At 42.1% G+C, this 19,695-nt stretch overlaps 2 protein-coding genes across 2 annotated transcripts; one reads left to right on the top strand and one right to left on the bottom strand.

Moving 5' to 3' along the window:
• Nucleotides 1-9,932: 9,932 nt before the first annotated feature.
• LOC127303676 (protein FAR1-RELATED SEQUENCE 5) lies at nucleotides 9,933-12,704 on the bottom strand. Its single transcript, XM_051334385.2, has 2 exons — nucleotides 12,586-12,704; nucleotides 9,933-11,675 (listed from the first exon to the last, which is right to left on the bottom strand). The coding sequence occupies exon 2, from the start codon at nucleotides 11,667-11,669 to the stop codon at nucleotides 9,933-9,935; it is 1,737 nt and encodes a 578-aa protein (XP_051190345.1). The 5' UTR covers nucleotides 11,670-11,675; nucleotides 12,586-12,704.
• Nucleotides 12,705-18,446: 5,742 nt separating this feature from the next.
• Nucleotides 18,447-18,998, top strand: LOC127303677 (ethylene-responsive transcription factor 1-like). The gene has a single exon (XM_051334386.1). It carries the CDS (start codon nucleotides 18,447-18,449, stop codon nucleotides 18,996-18,998), a length of 552 nt encoding a protein of 183 aa, XP_051190346.1.
• Nucleotides 18,999-19,695: the final 697 nt, after the last annotated feature.

Here is a 19,695-nt window from a genome sequence, read left to right on the forward strand (position 1 = left end):
ATAAATTATTACACATCATTTCTTCCCTTGTGTCCCTGCTTGCTTACGATTGTGCCGTATCCATGAAGCATCCTAATCATTTAACTAATGCTTGGGTCAGTGTTCACTTTGAAGGGCGGAATTTCACCGAACATATTATAATCTTCTGACATGTCTGTCTTGTCCTCCACTCCCACGATGTTTCTTTTCCCTGAAAGAACAATGTGGCGCTTTGGATCATCGCATGATGTACTGATCGTTTTCTTATCTTTCCGTTTCCTCGGTTTGCTACTCATGTCCTTCACATATAAAACCCGAGCGACATCTTTGGCTAGGACGAATGGTTCATCAATGTAACCAAGATTGTTGAAATCCACCATTATCATTCTGTATTGCTGGTCCACCTTTACCCCACCTCCTGTTAGTTTGAACCATTTGCACCGGAACAAAGGGACCTTAAAGGAGGGTCCATAGTCAAGTTCCCATATCTCCTCTATGTAACCATAATATGTGACCTTTTGCCCATTCTCGGTTGCTGCATCAAAGCGGACACCACTATTTTGGTTGGTGCTCTTTTTATCTTGGGTGATCGTGTAAAATGTATTCCCATTTATCTCGTACCCTTGGAAAGTGGTTATAGTCGAAGATGGTGTCTTGGCGAACATGTACAGCTGATCTCCAACATCATTGTCATTCATTAAATGTTTTCTCAACCAACTGCCGAAAGTCTCCATGTGGGCCTTTCTAATCCAGGATTCAGGCTTCCCCGGGTTGTCCGAGCGTAAAATATTCTTGTGTTTCTCAAAGTACGGAGCCACCAAGCTGGAATTTGTCAGAACTGTGTGGTGTGCTTTAGTCATAGAATGGTCGTCCATACATATCATTGATTTCCTTCCGATCGTGCCTTTTCCACTTAGTCTCCCCTCGTGCCGTGATCGAGGAAGACCAATCGGCTTAAGGTCAGGAACAAAGTCAACACAAAACTCATTTACCTCCTCATTTCCATAGCCCTTGGCAATGCTTCCTTCTGGCCTAGCACGGTTACAAACATATTTATTTAATACTCCCATGAACCTCTCAGAGGGGAACATATTGTGTAGAAATACAGGACCGAGGATGGAAATCTCTTCGACTAGGTGAACCAGGAGGTGCGTCATAATATTGAAGAAGGATGGCGGGAACACCAACTCGAAACTGACAAGAAATTGGACCACATCGTTCTATAGCCGTGGTAGATCTTCTGGATTGATTACCTTCTAAGAGATTGCATTGAGGAATGAACATATCTTCATAATGGCTACTCGAACATTTTCCGGTAGGAGCCCCCTCAAAGCAATCAGAAGCAATTGCGTCATTATCACGTGGCAGTCGTGAGACTTCAGGTTTTGTAACTTTTTTTCTGCCATGTTTATTATTCCATTTATATTGGACGAGAATCCAGACGGGACCTTGATACTGCTCAGGCATTCAAAAAAGATGACATTCTCTTCTTTCATAAGAGCGTAGCTGGCACGACCTTGAAACCATTCCGTATGCCGGTCATCAGGGTCTTTCAAACGTTGCTGGTCCTGCCGTGCTTACTTTGTATCATTTGTCTTCCCATAAACGCCCAAGAAGCTTAGCAGGTTCACGCAAATATTATTCGTAACATGCATCACGTCGATTGCAGAGCGGACATCTAGGACTTTCCAATATTCTAGCTCCCAAAATATAAATTTCTTCTTCCACATGGGTGCGAGCCCGTCAGCTCACTGCGGAACTGATTGTCCGCCAGGACCCTTTCCAAAGATGACTTTCAAATCCTTGACCATATCAAATACCTCCGCACCAGTACGTTCCGCAGGCTTCGGCCGGTGATCTGCCTTGCCGTTGAAATGCTTGCCTTTCTTTCTTACGTTATGATGTCGGTGAAGAAATCGACGATGCCCCAGGTACACGTTCTTCTTACAATTTGGCAAATACACACTTTCAGTCTCATGTAAGCAGTGCGTGCATGCATTGTATCCCTTATTTGTCTGTCTCGATAGGTTACTAAGAGTAGGCCAATCGTTGATGGTTATGAAAAGCAATGCTCGTAGGTCAAATTCCTCTTCTCTGTGCTCATCCCACACACGTACACCAGGTCTGCCCCACAACTGTAAAAGTTCATCAACTAATGACCTTAGGTACACATCGATATCGTTGTCGGGTTGCTTCGGACCTTGGATGAGCACTGGCATCATAATGAACTTCCGCTTCATGCATAACCAAGGAGGAAGGTTGTAGATGCATAGAGTCACGGGTCAGGTGCTATGGCTGGAGCTCTGCTCGCCAAAAGGATTCATGCCATATGTACATAGACCAAATCTTATGTTTCTTGTGTCAGCTGCAAAATCTTTGAACTCTCTGTCGATCTTTCTCCATTTCGTTCCATCTGCGGGGTGTCTCAACTCCCCATCCGACTTACGGTCCTCTTTGTGCCATCGCAACAACTTGGCATGCTCTTTGTTCCTGAACAGAAGTTTCAACCGTGGTATTATAGGAGCGTACCACATCACCTTGGCGGGAACCCTCTTCTTGGGTTTCTCGCCATCAACATCGTCACCAGGGTCATCGTCTCTGATCTTATAACGCAATGCAGTGCATACCGGGCATTCATTCAAATTCTCGTATTCACCGCGGAGAGGATGCAGTCGTTATTGCATGCATGTATCTTCAGAACCTCTAAACCTAGAGGGCAGACAACCTTCTTTGCTTCGTACGTACTGGCGGGCAACTCGTTATTCTTTGGAAACATATTCTTCAACATTTTCAGCAAGTTTTCAAATCCTGAGTCAGCTACACCTTCTGGTGCCTTCCATTTCAGCAAATCCAGTGTGCAGCCCAGCTTTTTCAGACCATTATCGCATCCGGGGTACAGTGACTTTTTGTGATCCTCTAACATGCGATCAAAATTATTCCTCTCCTTTTCAGTTTCGCAGCCTCTCCGTGCATCAGCAATGGTCCGACCAAGATCATCAGCGGGCTCATCACGTGCCTCTTCTTCACCTTCCCCTTCACCTTCCCCACCTTTAGCATCCTCCATGAAAGTATCACCGAAATGATCAAGATAGTTGTCATCGATGAAATCATCCCCTTCTTCATCTTTTTCCATTATAACCCCTCTTTCTCCATGCTTGGTCCAACAATTATAGCTTGGCATGAAACCCTGACGAAGCAGGTGCAGGTGAACGTCTCTTGAGGAAGAGTAACCCTTCTGATTCTTACAGCCAACACATGGACAGATAACAAAACCCCCCTGCTTGTTCGCATTAGCCACTATGAGGAAATCTTTCAAACCCGTAATGAACTCGCCGGAGAGTCGGTTACCGTACATCCATTGCCGATTCATCTGCATTATTATAATATAAAATATATAATTAACCATCATGCATTTGTTAAACTAACTAGCTACAAACAATAGAAATTAAACAATGAACTACACACATGCATATTTTATCAATGACGCATGAAAGGTTCAAGTTGCTAACCGCGATCGAGGAGAAAAAATAAATGAGAAAGCTCAAGTGTGACTCGAACACTTCATATCATATTTGTTTCATGCTCTCGGGCATTTCATCGAACACCTTGTGTGCATAAGAGGAACCAAAAGCAAACTCACCACCCCTTGTGAAGATTGTGAAGAGAAATGGCACCAAATGGCTAAGTGAAGTGAGCTGAGCTGCCTTTTATAGGGATGGACCTTTAGTCCCGGTTGGCCTGGCCAACCGCGACTAACGGCCTTCGGGCCAGGCCTGAGGACCTTTAGTCGCGGTTGGCCTGGCCAACTGCGACTAAAGCTCCTCCCGTCCACCAGCTAGCCACCGAGCGCGCTGGGCCCAGGTCTTTAGTCGCGGTTCGCCTCCCGAACCGCGACTAAAGACCCCTTTAGTCGCGGTTCCTACATTTTGGCGACTAATGGGGCTGGACGGAAGCCTCTTTTTCTACTAGTGATTGATCACAATTGAAATTTCATCATGCAGAATTTGTGAATAAGGATATGGATTCTGCTTGTCTGTAAAAAAGTTGCGTGAACAGTAGTATTTGTAAGCACGAGAGGCAAGATTTTTCCTGGATGTAAATTAATTTTGTGATAACAATTAGGATGAATAGTAGTATGTTTATTAGGAAAAAAAGTACGTATAAAGAGTGATAAAAGGAAATATAATCTTTACCCAAAACATTAGGATGAAGAATTGTGAAATCGGAATTAATTACTACCGATTTGTGATGGAAACAAGATGAAAGATATGACATACATATGCGTGGCAGAGAGGATTAACGGGTGGCCTACAATTTTCAGTTGATGGGTCCTGTATAATTTTTTTCTGGAGTAATAATTAGACAAGGATGAGTCGAGCATGCGTTGTGATATACAGTCACGTGATATGGGAGGATATATACTACTACAACGGACATATATTGCATATTGATAAAGAGAATCCAGCCATATATGTGCATGCAAACATTCATATTGATGCACATACAAAAATATACTCATATATCTGATCCCAATTAGCTGTCACGCACATCCAATTAACGCTGCCAGATCTAGACAATATTTTGCCGCAATATTTTGGCCATTAAGATGGAGTAGCGAATACAGCCAATCGTTTTCCCTTCCATAAGATGGCATTACACGTCGATATCACTTACTTCCATTTGTATGTACTCCGTATGTGATGTGCGTTCCCTATTAAACCCATCCGTCCCGGCCTTAAACCCCCGGCCACCCTTCAACCAAGCTTTCGCATACATCCAAATCTCTGGTTTCTGCAATCTCCACCTCGACATCCAAATGGAGTCCACCACGCCTGCCGCCGCCGCCCCTCTGGCCGCCGCGGAAACCACGCCGGTCATCCGCGACCAGGGCAACAAGGCAGCGAAGCGGAGCTCAACGTCTTGTCTTGCGGCTTCCAACAAGAAGCTGAAGGAGTCAGCCGCGCCTGCCGCCGCCGCGGACACCGCGCTGCAGCCGCTGGCGGCCATCCGCGAAGAGGGCAACATGGCAGCGAAGAAGAGATCAAGGTCGTCTCCTGCGGCGTCATCGGCTTCCAACAAGAACAAGAAGCTGAAGGAGACGATCCAGGTGTTCACCTGTGAGCCCTGCCAGCGCAACTTCCTGACCGCGCCGGCGCTGAAGCAGCACCAGACGAAGACGCACACGAACCGCCACGTCGGCCAGGAACCGAAGGAGCCCCGTCGTCTAGCTCCCGCTGTGCCGCAGGTGAGCGCCTCGTCGCTCATCCCCTTGCTGGGAAGACCTAACCACTTCTACTTGGAGGGGAAGACATTCGAATTGACCGGCTCTGGCTTGGTCCCTGTGTTCTTCGGCCCTGCTCCTGCTCAACCATCAACTGGAGGTGGAGGTCAGGTTGGTAGCGGAGATCAACATGGAAGCCTGCGTGAAGTGAATCAGGGAGGTATTGCTCACGGGATCCACAACTTCCCCTTGCTCCACCTAACAAGCATCATGTCTATTTCCCCCGGAACGGGCAGTGGCACCAGCAGCCTTCCGGGGCCTTCCTGTGCCGCCCTAGCACCTGTGGCGGATGGCAACGGCAGAACTGGAGATGGAGATGATCTTGGAAGCCTGCGTGAAGTTGATCAGCAGGGGATAGTAGATGGGATTGACTTCACCCTGAGACTCTAGCTTGGATCATCTATTGGAATATTTTTGTTTATCACTTTCAAATCTAAATTGTTTTGGTTAGTTGGAATTTGTCTTTTTTTTTTATGGTGAACTCTAAGATTCATTGCAAACACCAATTGTAAGGAGTTACTGGGTCGGTCAAATCATTTACTTTTTATCTATTGGAGTCGTAAGACGATGCAAGTATTTTGAGTATTGCAGCAGCGTATGTACTTATATGATGGACGATGCAATCGCAAAAAAGTTTGATTCGCTGTATATGATCTCTACACAAATTAATAAGAGTTCTCAGCTAAAAAAATTCAGATGTTGCTTCATGAGATTTTGGATGTCTGATCTTTATTCAATGTTGAAGCTCCAGGTTTTGAACGATTTAATTTTGGGACTAGCTCTATATGCCTTCAGGAAATACAGAACATGCTTCCCTATTCTTTTATGTACAACTATATATATGGACTGGTGCTAATCATGTACTACTTAGATTAAGATATTTTCGAACTTTAGATTCTATAGCTTGAATTCTGCTGTTCTGGGGATCATGTGATAAGCTAATAGCGGCTCGGAATTTCATTTTTGATTATGGTTTCACATAGGTATCTAATTAGGTTCTCAATATAACTTCATTTTTTCTCATATGCTACTTAATTATGTTACAAATTTCCTGAATGAGAGCAGTACGAATCTTGCCGGCATAATCTCCTTCCCCATTCATGGATATGGGTGCAGCAACGCTCATGCTACCACCAGATCAAGCGGATCAAGAGTTAGGTGCCCATTGAAATGCTTCAGTTTGCTCGAGCCCAGCAGTCCTAACAGGAGATGAGGACGGTGGCGGCCTTAGCTATAGCACGCCATTACACATTAACTTATGATTGGCCAATCCTTGACTCACCAAGCAGACGGCCGTTGGAGACTACGTATCGACCGATGATGCTTCCCGGCTGCATCTTATCCTGTGTTTCCAGGAGTACAGAGATCCAGACGTTGCCACAAAGGTATGGATACGTTCAGACCTGCATGTAAGTAGCTGGACAAAATCAGTTGGATTCTTGGTGTAAATTATTTTTCCTTCACTTCTTTGTGCAAATTCTAATTGATTACTGAATTTTCTAATGATGCCTGGGTCACCTTACCTACACGTAAGTAATTAACTGGGCCAGATTAGTTTAATTCTTAGTGCATTTTTTCTGAACACTTCTTAAGTTCTTATTGCAATTTCTTATATACTACCATTTTCCTGATGATCCCTGGGTTAGTACATTCTTATAGATTTGACAGCATGGGCTCATAAGACTTTACTTGAAACTGGCGAGAGACGATAATATTAAGACGAATACTGATTACATGGATGAAAACTTAAAGATCAAAAACTGCATTCTGATCATATAAGGAGCAGACCAAGTGTCAATACTAAAAACAGTTCTCTGTTTTCTGAAGCTAGAAATGAGAAACAAACCCCATGGTTCTCCCAATTTAGGGTACATATAATCATGAATTCAGATATCTCAGGCACTTCTATGTTATTTTTGGAATTAGGTTACATGAGCATACCAAGTTAGATGATATCATATCCCATGAGAGATAATCTAACACCTATGCATCCAATTTTTCCTAATAAATAATTGAGCTTGATATTTTTCTTATGCAAACCTGTTAATTATCTCAATTGTGCAGAAAACCACAATGTTGTGAGGCTGCTAATATTTTTTTCTCAGATGGCCTGACTGGATCTCTCTGACTTCTTTCTCACAGCCGTGTAACACAGTACTTTCTGCTCACATTTAAGTACTATATACAAGTAGACTACAGCTACGCTACCGCAGTATTCCTTCCACATGTTCATTGAAATATTTAATTTCATATGTCACATGAAATTTGGCACTCTATAGTTTGCATCTACAAGGTCGCAAATTTCGAAATTTTAGATGGTCGGTGCATGCCACCTTTCATCCTGCTTTGTGTTTGAGGGTATATGACTCATTTGATTTTTTTTAGTTGTTACGCCTAAATATATCTGGGAAGACATCTTTAACTACTTGTAGCCTGTTCTCGGTAGTAACTTCGGATAAACCATGAAAAAATGCAATGTTGAATATGTTACTTCTCTGGGGAATGAGGATTTCTAAGACAATGGTGAATACGTTTTCTGTCAAGTCCATTTCGAAAAAAAAAAGTTTTCTATCAAGCAGAGATATGGAAACATAAGGCCGTGTGTTCTGGGATCCTGATGTATATCAAGCAGGGAGACAGCTGCATATCAGGTCAGCAAAAAATTGAGTACTTTATTCATTCTGTGGTAGATTTGCTGAGATCATCATCAAAGTTCATCCAATCTTGAATATGGTGGAAGCTCAAGTTTAGTACCAAAAGAAAAAAAATGTATGATGGATCTGTTCTCAGAAGGTTTATTTTAATGGTGCCTGAATGTTGCCGAAGGTTAGTGCAAAAGGAAATTCATATGATGCATTTGCCCTCGGAATATTTATTAAACTTGTGTGCTGAATGTTTTCGTAATTGTAGTTCTCGCCCTGCTGTTCCTTTAGGAGGATACTTAAGTGACAACTCTAATTTTTTTTTGCTTCACATGGCTCTTGGTTGGCAAAACATGTTAAAGTGTTCTTTGATAATAACGTGGTTTTAGAAAGGAAACTCAAAAACAAATGACACGGTTTGGGTGGTGTACTTCCTTTGATTTAAAATATAAGTCATTTTAGAAGGCTACTTCCTTCTGAAACATCTTATATTTTAGTACGCAGGTATTATTTGTCTTTAGAAGTAGTTGATGCACCAGTGCAGGTGGGTTTCAATGAATATTTGAACCATTGGGGCATCATTTTTCACTGTTTAAGGATACCACTATAGTATATGCTAGATCTTAACTTCTTAAGACACTCCTGTATGGAGTTCTTTACTGCTAGGTTCTTAACGTTTATAACTTTCTACTCTTTCATTTAATTGGTACAACATCATCTGATAACATATTGTTACAAGGCCGTTGAGACAAAAATTAAAGATTCCAGTCTCAGAAAGATAAATAAAGGTTTTAGGGTATGACTAGATCCACTAATAAATATTGTCACTTCACATCACATACATTATCTATTGTGCTTGGTTTATATGGAAAGTGAAAATTATCTTGCACCACATGTGTACATTTATATTTTATATGATGCTTAGAAAATCTGAAGCTGCCTAATTGTGACACAACTGAGAAAACATAAATATAATATACTAGTATGATAACCAGTTAAGAGCATAATTTTTTAAAAGAAAAAACCAATTGAAGAAATATATATATTTCAGACTTACGAATCATTTTTTATAAATTATTATATGTTACAAAATGTACTTTTGAAATGGTTGTAATTGCAACTTCTCTTTCATTGCAACTAGACGGGTGCCTACCTTCTTTATTATTAAAATATTTTCAATATAGTTCGAATATGCTGTCTTGTTATGTGAAATGAGTTAAAAATATGAAGTAGATAACTACAAACTGACATAAATTAAACTGAATTTATATTTATAAATTGAATGGAAATGACGACGTAATATTTTTAGAGGGGCTTCAGTATTATATAGTATTCTAAGGTATTCATATTTTTATGATTACGTCGTGATAATGGTAATGAAACTATATGGAAGGAGGATAAATTGGAAATTTAGATTTTTCATAAAAAAGATAAAGGTTTAATTTCTATCAAAGATATAACAACCATATTAAGCTGACTATGGCTGCTGAGTCCTATAAATTTTTAGGGTGTATTTTGTGTAGTAAGTATGGATGACTTTTCCAGTGATGAAACAGACCCATGGTTCATCCTTTAGATTACAAAATGAACTCCCATGAGTTGTCAACGTGCACAAAAAGAGAAACTCATATGAGATGTCTTGGATCAAATTGGGAGGAACATAGTCCACAATATGGACCTTGTCCCATCATTGGATTCTAATTGACTAAGAGAGCTGATACAAATATCCCAACAGAAAAAATAAAATGAAGTCAACCATGTGTGGTACACACGTGTGGTTGCAGCCGCCGTCGTGCACAACTCACACAAAGCTGAGAGGTTGCAACGAAAAATAGGATGGTTGCTGCTAGTGATATTGCAACACATCTCCGTGAAGTTTTTTTCTTTCTTCTTCAACAAAATAGGGAGAAGTTCATCGAGAAGATACATGCAAAGGCTTGAGGTTGAGGCACATTTCGCAATTTTTGATCCACCAGAATATATATTATGCAAATCAGATGACTATGGAAGAGGGTATGCAGACCTTGCACTCATCGTCCACCTGGTGGGAACACAGCACCTAGGAGTTCTTTTGCTTTAGTTGTTCCTAATACGTACAGTATGTGGGAGCATGGTGTGCCTACGCATTCCAGCTTACGGCAAGAGCAACTGATCCTGTACGGAGAGCCTTCTTTCTCCACACAGCGCACTTCAAACTTCTTCTCTCTTCTATCTTTCTTAGCCACAACAAACGTAACCAAGTCGGATCCATCTAGGTCACTTCCATCTAGTATATTGCTCATAAAACATTTGCTGACAGCATCTAAGCTATATCTGACCAACTTAAACACACTAGATGTGAAAACCATTGCAGCGTGTACCTCAAGACTTGAAGCATCCGGCTCTGTATATGGAACGGATTGCAAGGACACGATGTTTAGGACCGTCTCATTCAAGCGTCGTGTCGAAAGACAACGCTCATAATGCTCTAGCATTTTAAATAATGTCATCTGCGAACTAAGATGCGTATGAAGGACAGAGTTTAAGCTCTCGCTCCGCTGATTACTGCTCAATCCTAAGAAACAACGGCCCGCCAGATATGGGGCACACCACAGCTTCCTCATCTGATACATCTGATGCAGCCACGACTCCTCACTTGTTACTTTATTCCTTTCCAAGAAATCTAGCCATTTGCTCTCATGCTCGGCAATGGAAGAGGAATCATATATGAAAGATCTGAATTCCTCCTTAACCTTGTCATCACTAAGATGACGTACAATGTTCTGCTGAATGTGCCATACACACAGCCTATGGTTCGAGTCAGGCCAGATCACCCTGATTGCTCTCTGCATTGCAAGGTCCCCGTCGGTGATCACAGATATTGGGTGCTTCTGGGACATGGCTTCACTGAAGACCTCCAACATCCACTCGTACGCCTCCGTCGTCTCATGGGAAATAATACCACATCCAAAAATAACAGTGCTGCGGTGGTGATTCAACCCAACAAACGGCACAAATGGCAGATTGTACTTATTGGTCCTGTAGGTGCTGTCGAAAACAACAACATCGCCGAAAGCCTTGTAGTCAAGCCGGGATTGACTATCACACCACAACAGTCCTTTCAGATGATCATCTTTATCAACCAGGTATCTGAAGAAAAAACCTGGATCTCTCTCTTCCCGCGCCATCATGTGACGGATCACAGTTTGAGCATCACCGTCAGCAACTGTTTCCTGCTTGTACTGATGGCAGAAATTATAAATGTCCCTTGTCGTGCATCCAACCTTATCGAAACCACCGCATTGCATGCGCAATACATCCATGATTTTGTGTTTGCGGATCCCAGCAGTTTCCATCTCTATAATGTCCGCTTTCTGCTCGGCGCTGATTCTTCTGTGTGAACGTAGCAGGCAAGCAATATCCCCTGGGGCCAGTTTATGGGTGTGTACATCGATAAAATCCTTCACAAACCACTGCCCTGTTTCCTCGGCTCTTGCGATGACCAATTTGGCTTTACACCCAACACGAGTGATATTCCGTGGCCTCCTCTTCATATCTCCTCTCTTCCTCTTCATGTGCTTCTCTTCACGATAACCTTCACGACTACATACAAATTTCCTCAAAATTATCTCCTTGTTGGCTTCATCCCACTCAACGTAGCTTCTCCGCACGCTAAATCCTTTCTCAAGAGCATAACTGTTGTAGAAATTGAATCCGTCTTCCTCGTTAACAAACGTCTTGATAACGATCTCATGGTACTCTTTACAATCCCCGCTCATATCAGCCATATCTTCCTGCATATCACATACAAACTAACAATTCATATTTTTAATCACGGTACAAGTATAAAGCAGAAAAGATTGAGGAGAATATTATACATGAATCATTAACGATTTAAAAAAGATTGTATGTACAACTAGTCCTTACCTGATTATATACTACGATATAGAATGGTTAAGTTCATAGCTATAATGGTACAAGTCAAACAAAGCATCCGAGGCCAAGTATTTGGTAATGGTTCTCCCTTCGTATAAATCCTCTTCAGTTATTGGTTTCTAATTTTCTTTTTTGCCCAGACCTTAAAGGTATATCTTGAGGAATCGAACAGAGAAATTTATGTTTTTAGGTTTTACAATAAAATATGTTGTTATTTGGTTCAAACCAATTATAAAACAAGTATATACTATCAGTTGTTTGGATTGTTCATTCTTCCAGGACAGACATAGGTGGAGTCACCGGTCAGGCAGTGCATCCAACTGAATGCCTACATTTGGCCCAAATTTCTTGATATGGCAGCATTGAAAAGTACTCTTCATTAGTAATAATCTACTAATCTTGAATTCCTAAGCCTGATATCTACTTTGCATCCTTCCTGCAGGCATGTGAGTTTATTAAAGAAAATATGCATGTTTTGTCCTTGAGAAAAAAAAGGATTGAATTACTGCTTCTATCCTCATTGTGTACCTAACCGTAGTGATTTTCCCGTTGCAAAATTAAAAGGAAACAAGTTTAAAAGTCCATGTACAAGAACAACACATGTACTTGACAGAACAAAGTGCAAACTCTGAATAAGATCGTCACTGAATAATGTATGCATTCAGGTTCTCTCATGATTACCATAGATATTTTGTTTCGTTAGTGAAGTGCTGAATAATGCAGCGCGTAGAAGATGGGATTTGCTTACTTTAGTAAAGTGCTGCATACCTGAAGGCAGGCGGGCCGACGGGCGGCGAGTCGCGGCGGCGACGGAGAGGTCGGGACCGTGAGTCCCCGCGACGGGCCGACGGGGCGGCGACTCGCGACGGGGAGGGGCGGCGGCGTCGGCTGCGCGGCGTCCGTCGGCGGGCGTCGGCTGCGGGGCGGCGGCGGCGTTGGCTGCGGGGCGGCGGCGTCTGCGGGGCGGCGGCGTTGGCTGCGGGGCGGCGGCTGCTTGGCTGCGGGGCGGCGGCTGCGTGGCGGTGGCGTCGGTGGGGCAGCGGCTGCGTAGCGGCGGCGGCGGGCGCTCGTGGTTTTCTACCGAGATCGAGATGTGCTCATCTCACAATCTTCCGATTTGATTCAGATTTTTTTTTTGTAACACTGATCGTCCATTCCAGAGCTCTTCTACGGCGGCGTCGTATCATTATAGAAGTTAAAGAAAATTAATCACAGATTTAATCAACGGTCACGAAAAATTACATTAGACGGAACCAAAATTTAATTAGACGGAACCAAAGTTCCATGCCAATCACCGTAAAAGAGCTCAATAGATTTATGCACAATATAATGTAGGGAATGGACCGATCCTAATTCATACCTAACTTTCTGTAAGAAAGAACCAAAGAAACATAATATATGAATTTTGATTCCAGCTTGATGAACACCTTATACAAAATAATTGGAATAATAATACATGAATAGAGAATGATTGTGCTCATAGTAATAAATTATTATAATTAAGTACAATTAAATTTAACGGTACACATCATCTAGACAAATGCAAAACAACCATGTAATTAGTAGTTGATGGAAGGATAATTGGTTGGACTACATCAGTAACAATGGTTCTGCAGCAATCAAGAAACACTACAACAAAAACACATGTTATTTCTTATTTCTTCTTTGTCAAGATGATTATCCGCTAGATAGTTACATAGGAGGCACAAATAACTGCAGAGAATGGCCAACTAAGAAAAATGCAATCTAATTATCACTCGGTATATGCCAATGATACTGTGGTGGGCATGGGGCGATGAAGCCCCATGGTTTCTCAACGAGGTGTAGTGTAACACCTCTAGTCGGTTGTCGATTGCTGCAGCTTATCCTGTGTTTTTCTTCTTTTATCTTTGATATGCTTTGTATAGGGTTCCCTCGTCACTTTATATCTGTTCGGCCGTGTAGCTTAGGAGAAATCTTGCATTTCCATTTGTCTCTACTAGTATTATAAAATTAAGATGTCTTAAACTTTGAAGCGAAAATGCAAATTCAACATACTCACATGAGATCCAAATTTGGACAGTATTCCCTATACCATCTTCACCGATTAGGATTTTTGTTCAAACATATCATATGGTGAACTAAGTTTTAATTGTAATTTTCATTGGTCAATTTTCAAATCAATAAGGAACAACATGTTAGCAAAGCTCAATATGACTCCGTATTTTCATGTTGCTTGTGAGGCAAACATTAGATAAAAGGGAAAGACCAATCAAGAAATAATCATAGAAAATTAATTAACTGATTCTTACATTTCCACTTTTAGACTCCGTATTTTCATGTTGCTTGTGAGGCAAACATTAGATAAAAGGGAAAGACCAATCAAGAAATAATCATAGAAAATTAATTAACTGATTCTTACATTTCCACTTTTACCGGTAAGAGAGACAACAAAAACTGCATCTCCAATGAAAGTGTTGCAGATGACTGAAACTGAATATGATTGTATGGCACATCCTTTACCTCTGCATCTGCATACCTCAGCAATTTAGTTACTAAAAGTACAGTTTATATATGGATCTTCATCTATCATGTAGGGATATGGATTTGTACTTACTTTTTGCGTATAAGAAATAAATAGTACTATAAGCTATGAAGGTAGCATGACCACATCTCTTAATTATTATACTTGCACATAATTTATGATTGTTAGGTTATATATGGCAAATACGTGAGGGCAAAATAAAATACCATAGGAAAGATAGACTTAATTCATTTACGTAAATGGTATAAGACGGATATTATCTGCCAAAATATTAAGTACAATGAGTATTTTATCGCAGATTGGTTAATCTAAACCTGAGCGACTGGGTTGGATTCCCGTTTATCTCACTTAACTGAAAGATAGAGAACGATGTGCATACAACAGCGAAAATTAACGCAAACACGGTAGCGATTTTCCCTAAGCCGTCATTTAATTAGGTTTAGTCATCCACCATAAAATATAAGACATCGAGTAAATAGCTTTAGACCCATCCACCATTAGGACAACCATAACCGTATTTACACTTGTATTTTATATGCTAGCTAAATTTGGAGATGGTGATTTCTTTGGTCTTTTCTTCTTTTCAGCAATGTATCAAGTCTCGGTCATTTCTGCTTCGTTGATTACTTTCTAATAGAAGGAGAGAAAAAATATAAAATGTTACTAATTCTATATATCTCTTCAGAGGGAAGTAGTACAAATGTCTACACGTCAACTCTTATTAAGAAGATCTTAGCATATCTACAAAATCATTTCACTATGCAGACAACGACATGAGTGAGTTACCTGAATGATACATGAAGAAATAGCACCTTCTATCTTCAGAGTGATAATTAGTTGGAGACATTGAACACCTTGAAGAAATAAGCTTAATAGTTAGGGCACAGAGCACTGTTTGAAATTTCATCATGATCCTTGAGAAAAGCAGCTGAGAAACCAAAACTGAGTAAATATGGTTAATAGAATTCATAGCTAAACTTACTATTTTCTTGCAGCGATAACTAAGAAAACAATCCATGCTAGATAATTGATCTATTCTATTATAAAATTATCTATTAATCCTCTTGGTCCTCCTCTAGCTTGGTTTATTGCTCACCAAAGTAGCAGTTACAGTCTTCTGTTCATGTTGATTATTACTAATCGAAATAAAGACAAGAAGCTACGAATAGTGTTTTTCAGGATTAACAATATGGCTCCAAATGTCTAAGCAATACGTCCCTTATTATATCTTTTGACATAAAAAATAGTACATGCAGTGCAAACGTCAAACACCGAATTATAGATAGTGCTCCACTTGTCCTGGATTGACAATGGTCTACCAAAAACAGATATGCCATAAACGATTTAATTAGAATTACATATTACATAAATACTCCTTGCAATGATGGATTAGCTGTATTTTTTATTTTCGAATCGTTAGGAGGTACTGTAGGAGCAGGCCAGCATGGACTTAAAGATGTCCCTGCGGACATCCTGAAAAGTGGATTTGCATCTGAGATATAGAATGAATCTAGGATAATTTTTCAAGAATTAAAATAAAACAATTATGTGTATAAGGCAAGTACGAAGATTATACAATCAAGAATCAAGGAACTCAAGTACTCAACATATATATGTTCATCCGCTGACCACTGTATCCCTACATGCAGATATCCATGAGAAATTGTTTTACCTGCTGCGATGACCGAGCACATCCGATTCAACCTCCAAACTGCTACAATCAAATAAAACCTGAAGCCTTCCCCGATTGATGCATTGTGCTTCCAATTCCATGCACCCTTTTTTGCGGGTCAATTTCATGCATATATCTAACATCACGACCTTACAGAAATCTCACGTAGATGTGATTTTTATTTAGCATCTATATAAGATGAATATATGAACTTATTAATTAGTTATAATTTCATAATATATTTTTCATCAATCTATAAAAAAGTTTTATACATATTCATATGCTGCCCTCGCATTCGTGAGGGCCACCTTGCTATTTAGGTAAAAATACTTGGCACTAACATGACATATGCAAGCACTGATATCCTCTTTTGTATTAGACCAGCTCAACGAATGGTATTTATATATTCAGTTGTACCCAATGGTATCTTCTTCAACCAACCCTAGCCTCCCTGGTCGCCTCGGGCGACTCTTGAGTCCCCCTGCGCCACCACTCTAAATTCTCTCTCCACTGCCCCTCAACCCTGCCGCCGCCGGAGGAGATCGCCAGTGGATAATAGTGGTGGTGTGCCCCCAATAAAGCTTATCCATTGGTGTCTCTATCATGATCTTCCGCCACTTCCATGTGCACCCTCTTCCCTCAACGATGAATTAGGTTCTTGTGCATAAGGTACATTGCGACAATTGGCTAACTAAGTGATCCCTCGCGAATTGCTCCAGATAGATCAAGGACATAAAAAATGTCCCAGGAGACGTTCTTGCATTTATGAATCTTTATGTGCTGGATCGACTTCTTTGGTAGCATGCGCGATGTGATCTTCGTATTTTTTGCCCCCGCGGGAAGGGTGCAAGACATGAAGAATCATTTTCCTTTGGCTTGTGGCTATAGGGATCCACCTTTGTTCAGCCTTGGCATCTTCATTGTTGTGATTACCGAAGTGTTAATGCAGGGATCATGGCAATCGTGTTTGAAGAATAACGGATAGGATCTGGAAGTTCCATCTTGCATGCTCGTGTCGAGTCGAGAAGATCCTAGAGAATACTCGCAGCAGATCGGAAGAAGTATGAATTCAGACAGACTTTGTTCTTGGTGTTGCTCTTTGAGCTTGGTGTCTCAGTTTGAGTGTTTAAATCCTTAGGTCTGGCATTTGCTGTTCTACCTCAAAATGGTGGCTTCCTAGTTATTTCCTTGTTGAATACATTGTCTTGAGAATGGACATTCTCGAGGGCAAAAACCCAAGATCTAAACATTCTGGTTGGACTGGGCATCAACGTTGTTTATGCATTTTTACCTTCATGGATGAGGACGTTGTTTTAGAGAAACTTTTTTGGAGAAGAGGTGTCGTTACCAGTGTTTGTGCTATTGCTGCGGCGAGTTTCAGATTGCTTCAAAATGGTGTTTTCTTTGTTTCTTATTCTTCTTTATTTGTTTTCTCGATGGTTGCAACGTTGATGTCTAGACTTGCTATATGATTAATGCAGATGTTGGGTATGATTCATATTATCTTGGTATTAATATATTCCTATTATCCAAAATGTGAAGAATCACGATGCCAAACAATGAAATATAATAATGTGCTGTGACTTCAGAGATTGATTTTAGGCTACTACTCTCTCGGGGGAAAGGAATTCTCGTCAGGTAGAAGATCCTCTTTTTTTGCAGAGAAAGAAATTAAAACCACAAAGAATATTTTTTTTGTAAAGAATCACAAAGAAGATCCCAAGAGTTCACATATGTAAATATTGTAACACTATATTGCCTCACAATTTATAGCAACCCACAATTATCTCTGTGTAACCCTACCCTTTAGATGACTCCATAATCGTTAAAGGAAAAGAAAATTCAACGGAGAGCTCTTGTTACCTTGTGAACTGACATACCTCGTGGACTCAACATCGACACCAACACAATCCGTATGGACATAATTCAGAGATCGTGCACCACCTAGCACTCTTCCCTTCCTCGCTAGTGCATCTACCACTAGTAGGGAAATAGCTATAGGGACAAGCTTATTGGCAGCGGACCATTTCCAGCGCACGCGACTGCTCTTTTTAGAAGCGGGTGGAAGAAAGGCATGCGATCGATACACACATAGTGGCAGCACACCGAGCAAGAAGGCACACGACTACTAAATGGGCTCCGGCTATACCCTGGTCCAAAACATATCCGCAACGCGCGGTACTGGTGACTCGCGACCGCGTGCCAAAATTAGGAGTCGCGTGCGCATTTATGCGGGAAAATCACGCGCACGCAAGTAATGCGCGGGAAAGAAGCGCGTGTGATTTTGCCGCGCGGGAAAGGTTGTCTGCGCGCTATAGAATGAACACCGCGCGCCACCCCCGCACCCGTTGTCTCCTCCAAATCGCGCCCTACCTCCTGCAGACCGCACCAGCGTGCACCGCACCACAACACCACCGCGCATCCGTTGTCGCCATGCCGCGCCGCTCCAACACCACCGGCGTGCGGGAGCGCCCTAGCGGTGCGTTCTACGCGGAGAACCGTTCCAGGCCGGAACGGATCAACCTCAGCACGTACGAGACGGCGCACGAGGCGACGCGCGCCTACGATGTGGCGGCCTGGCGCCTCGGCCGCCCGCACGCGGAGATGAACTTCCATGACGTCTGGATGCAAGAGCAGGCGGAGGATCTGGCGCCGCCTCCGTGCCTCTTCACCGACGAGGACAAGCGCCACCACAAGATGCTACAACGGCAGCTCTACCACGCCGTCGAGGACGAGAGCCTCATGGCCGAGTGGAAGAGGCGCTTCCCAGCGGATGTCCAGGAGATGCGCGCCTTCTACGTCGAGCACAAGGAGGTGCGGAAGGCGAGCCGCGTCGCAAGGATGAAGGATAAAGCAGAGCTCCGCGCCTTCATCCTGGCGCAGGAGGCTGGCCCTCAGACGATCGGCGACAATGACGACATGTGGCAGGACGTGTTCTCCTCCACGCCGGTGTCCGACACCACTGTGTCTGCAGGATCGGACTAGAGCGACTAGAGGAGTAGATCGTGTCCGGTCCAAATTAACTACATATATATATATATATATATATATATATATATATATATATATATATATATATATATATATATATATATAAACTCTATATATATAATACTACTACATATTTTTCTCTATATCACTTTTGTATAATTATTCATCTGCTTATTTGGAGTTAATTATAAACAGTATGCTAATAGCCGCGTGCAACGTTGTGGTGTGCTGCCAATAAGTTCATAGCCACCGTGTGCCCTAGCATGCGCTGTCAGTAAGTTAATAGCCAGGCGCGCCCTTGGGTGCGCTGCTATTAAACTATGGCCGCTCTTATAAGTTAGAGGCGTGCTTGTTACACTTATCCTCAATCTGCTCGTCTAGCTCGGCTGCGCTTGCCGCCTGCTCGCGTGCGCGCTTCCTGCTCACCTGCGCGCCAACTCTGCTCCGCCGCGCGCCCATCCTCGACTCTCGCCAACGTCGGACCTGCTCGCACCGGCGCCGGAGCGCGCGCAGGACGGACAAACCTGAGCGGCGCACTGTCTTCCCCTTCTCACCGCGCACCGAGGGTGAGTCCTCCCCCTACAATGTCTCTTCCTCCTGACTGCGCCTGCTAACCGCTCGATGAAATGTCCGGCCGAGAATATTTAGGTGTGCTTGGTCCATAAAATGCGTATAAAAATCATTAAATAGT

This window comes from Lolium perenne, chromosome 5, assembly GCF_019359855.2.
Source record: "Lolium perenne isolate Kyuss_39 chromosome 5, Kyuss_2.0, whole genome shotgun sequence".
Taxonomy (NCBI): domain Eukaryota; kingdom Viridiplantae; phylum Streptophyta; class Magnoliopsida; order Poales; family Poaceae; genus Lolium; species Lolium perenne.

What these genes read in the sequence shown, in the direction of transcription:
- LOC127303676 (XM_051334385.2), bottom strand. Translation starts at nt 11,669, where the DNA reads ATGGCTGATATGAGCGGGGATTGTAAAGAGTACCATGAGATCGTTATC.
- LOC127303677 (XM_051334386.1), top strand. Translation starts at nt 18,447, where the DNA reads ATGCCGCGCCGCTCCAACACCACCGGCGTGCGGGAGCGCCCTAGCGGT.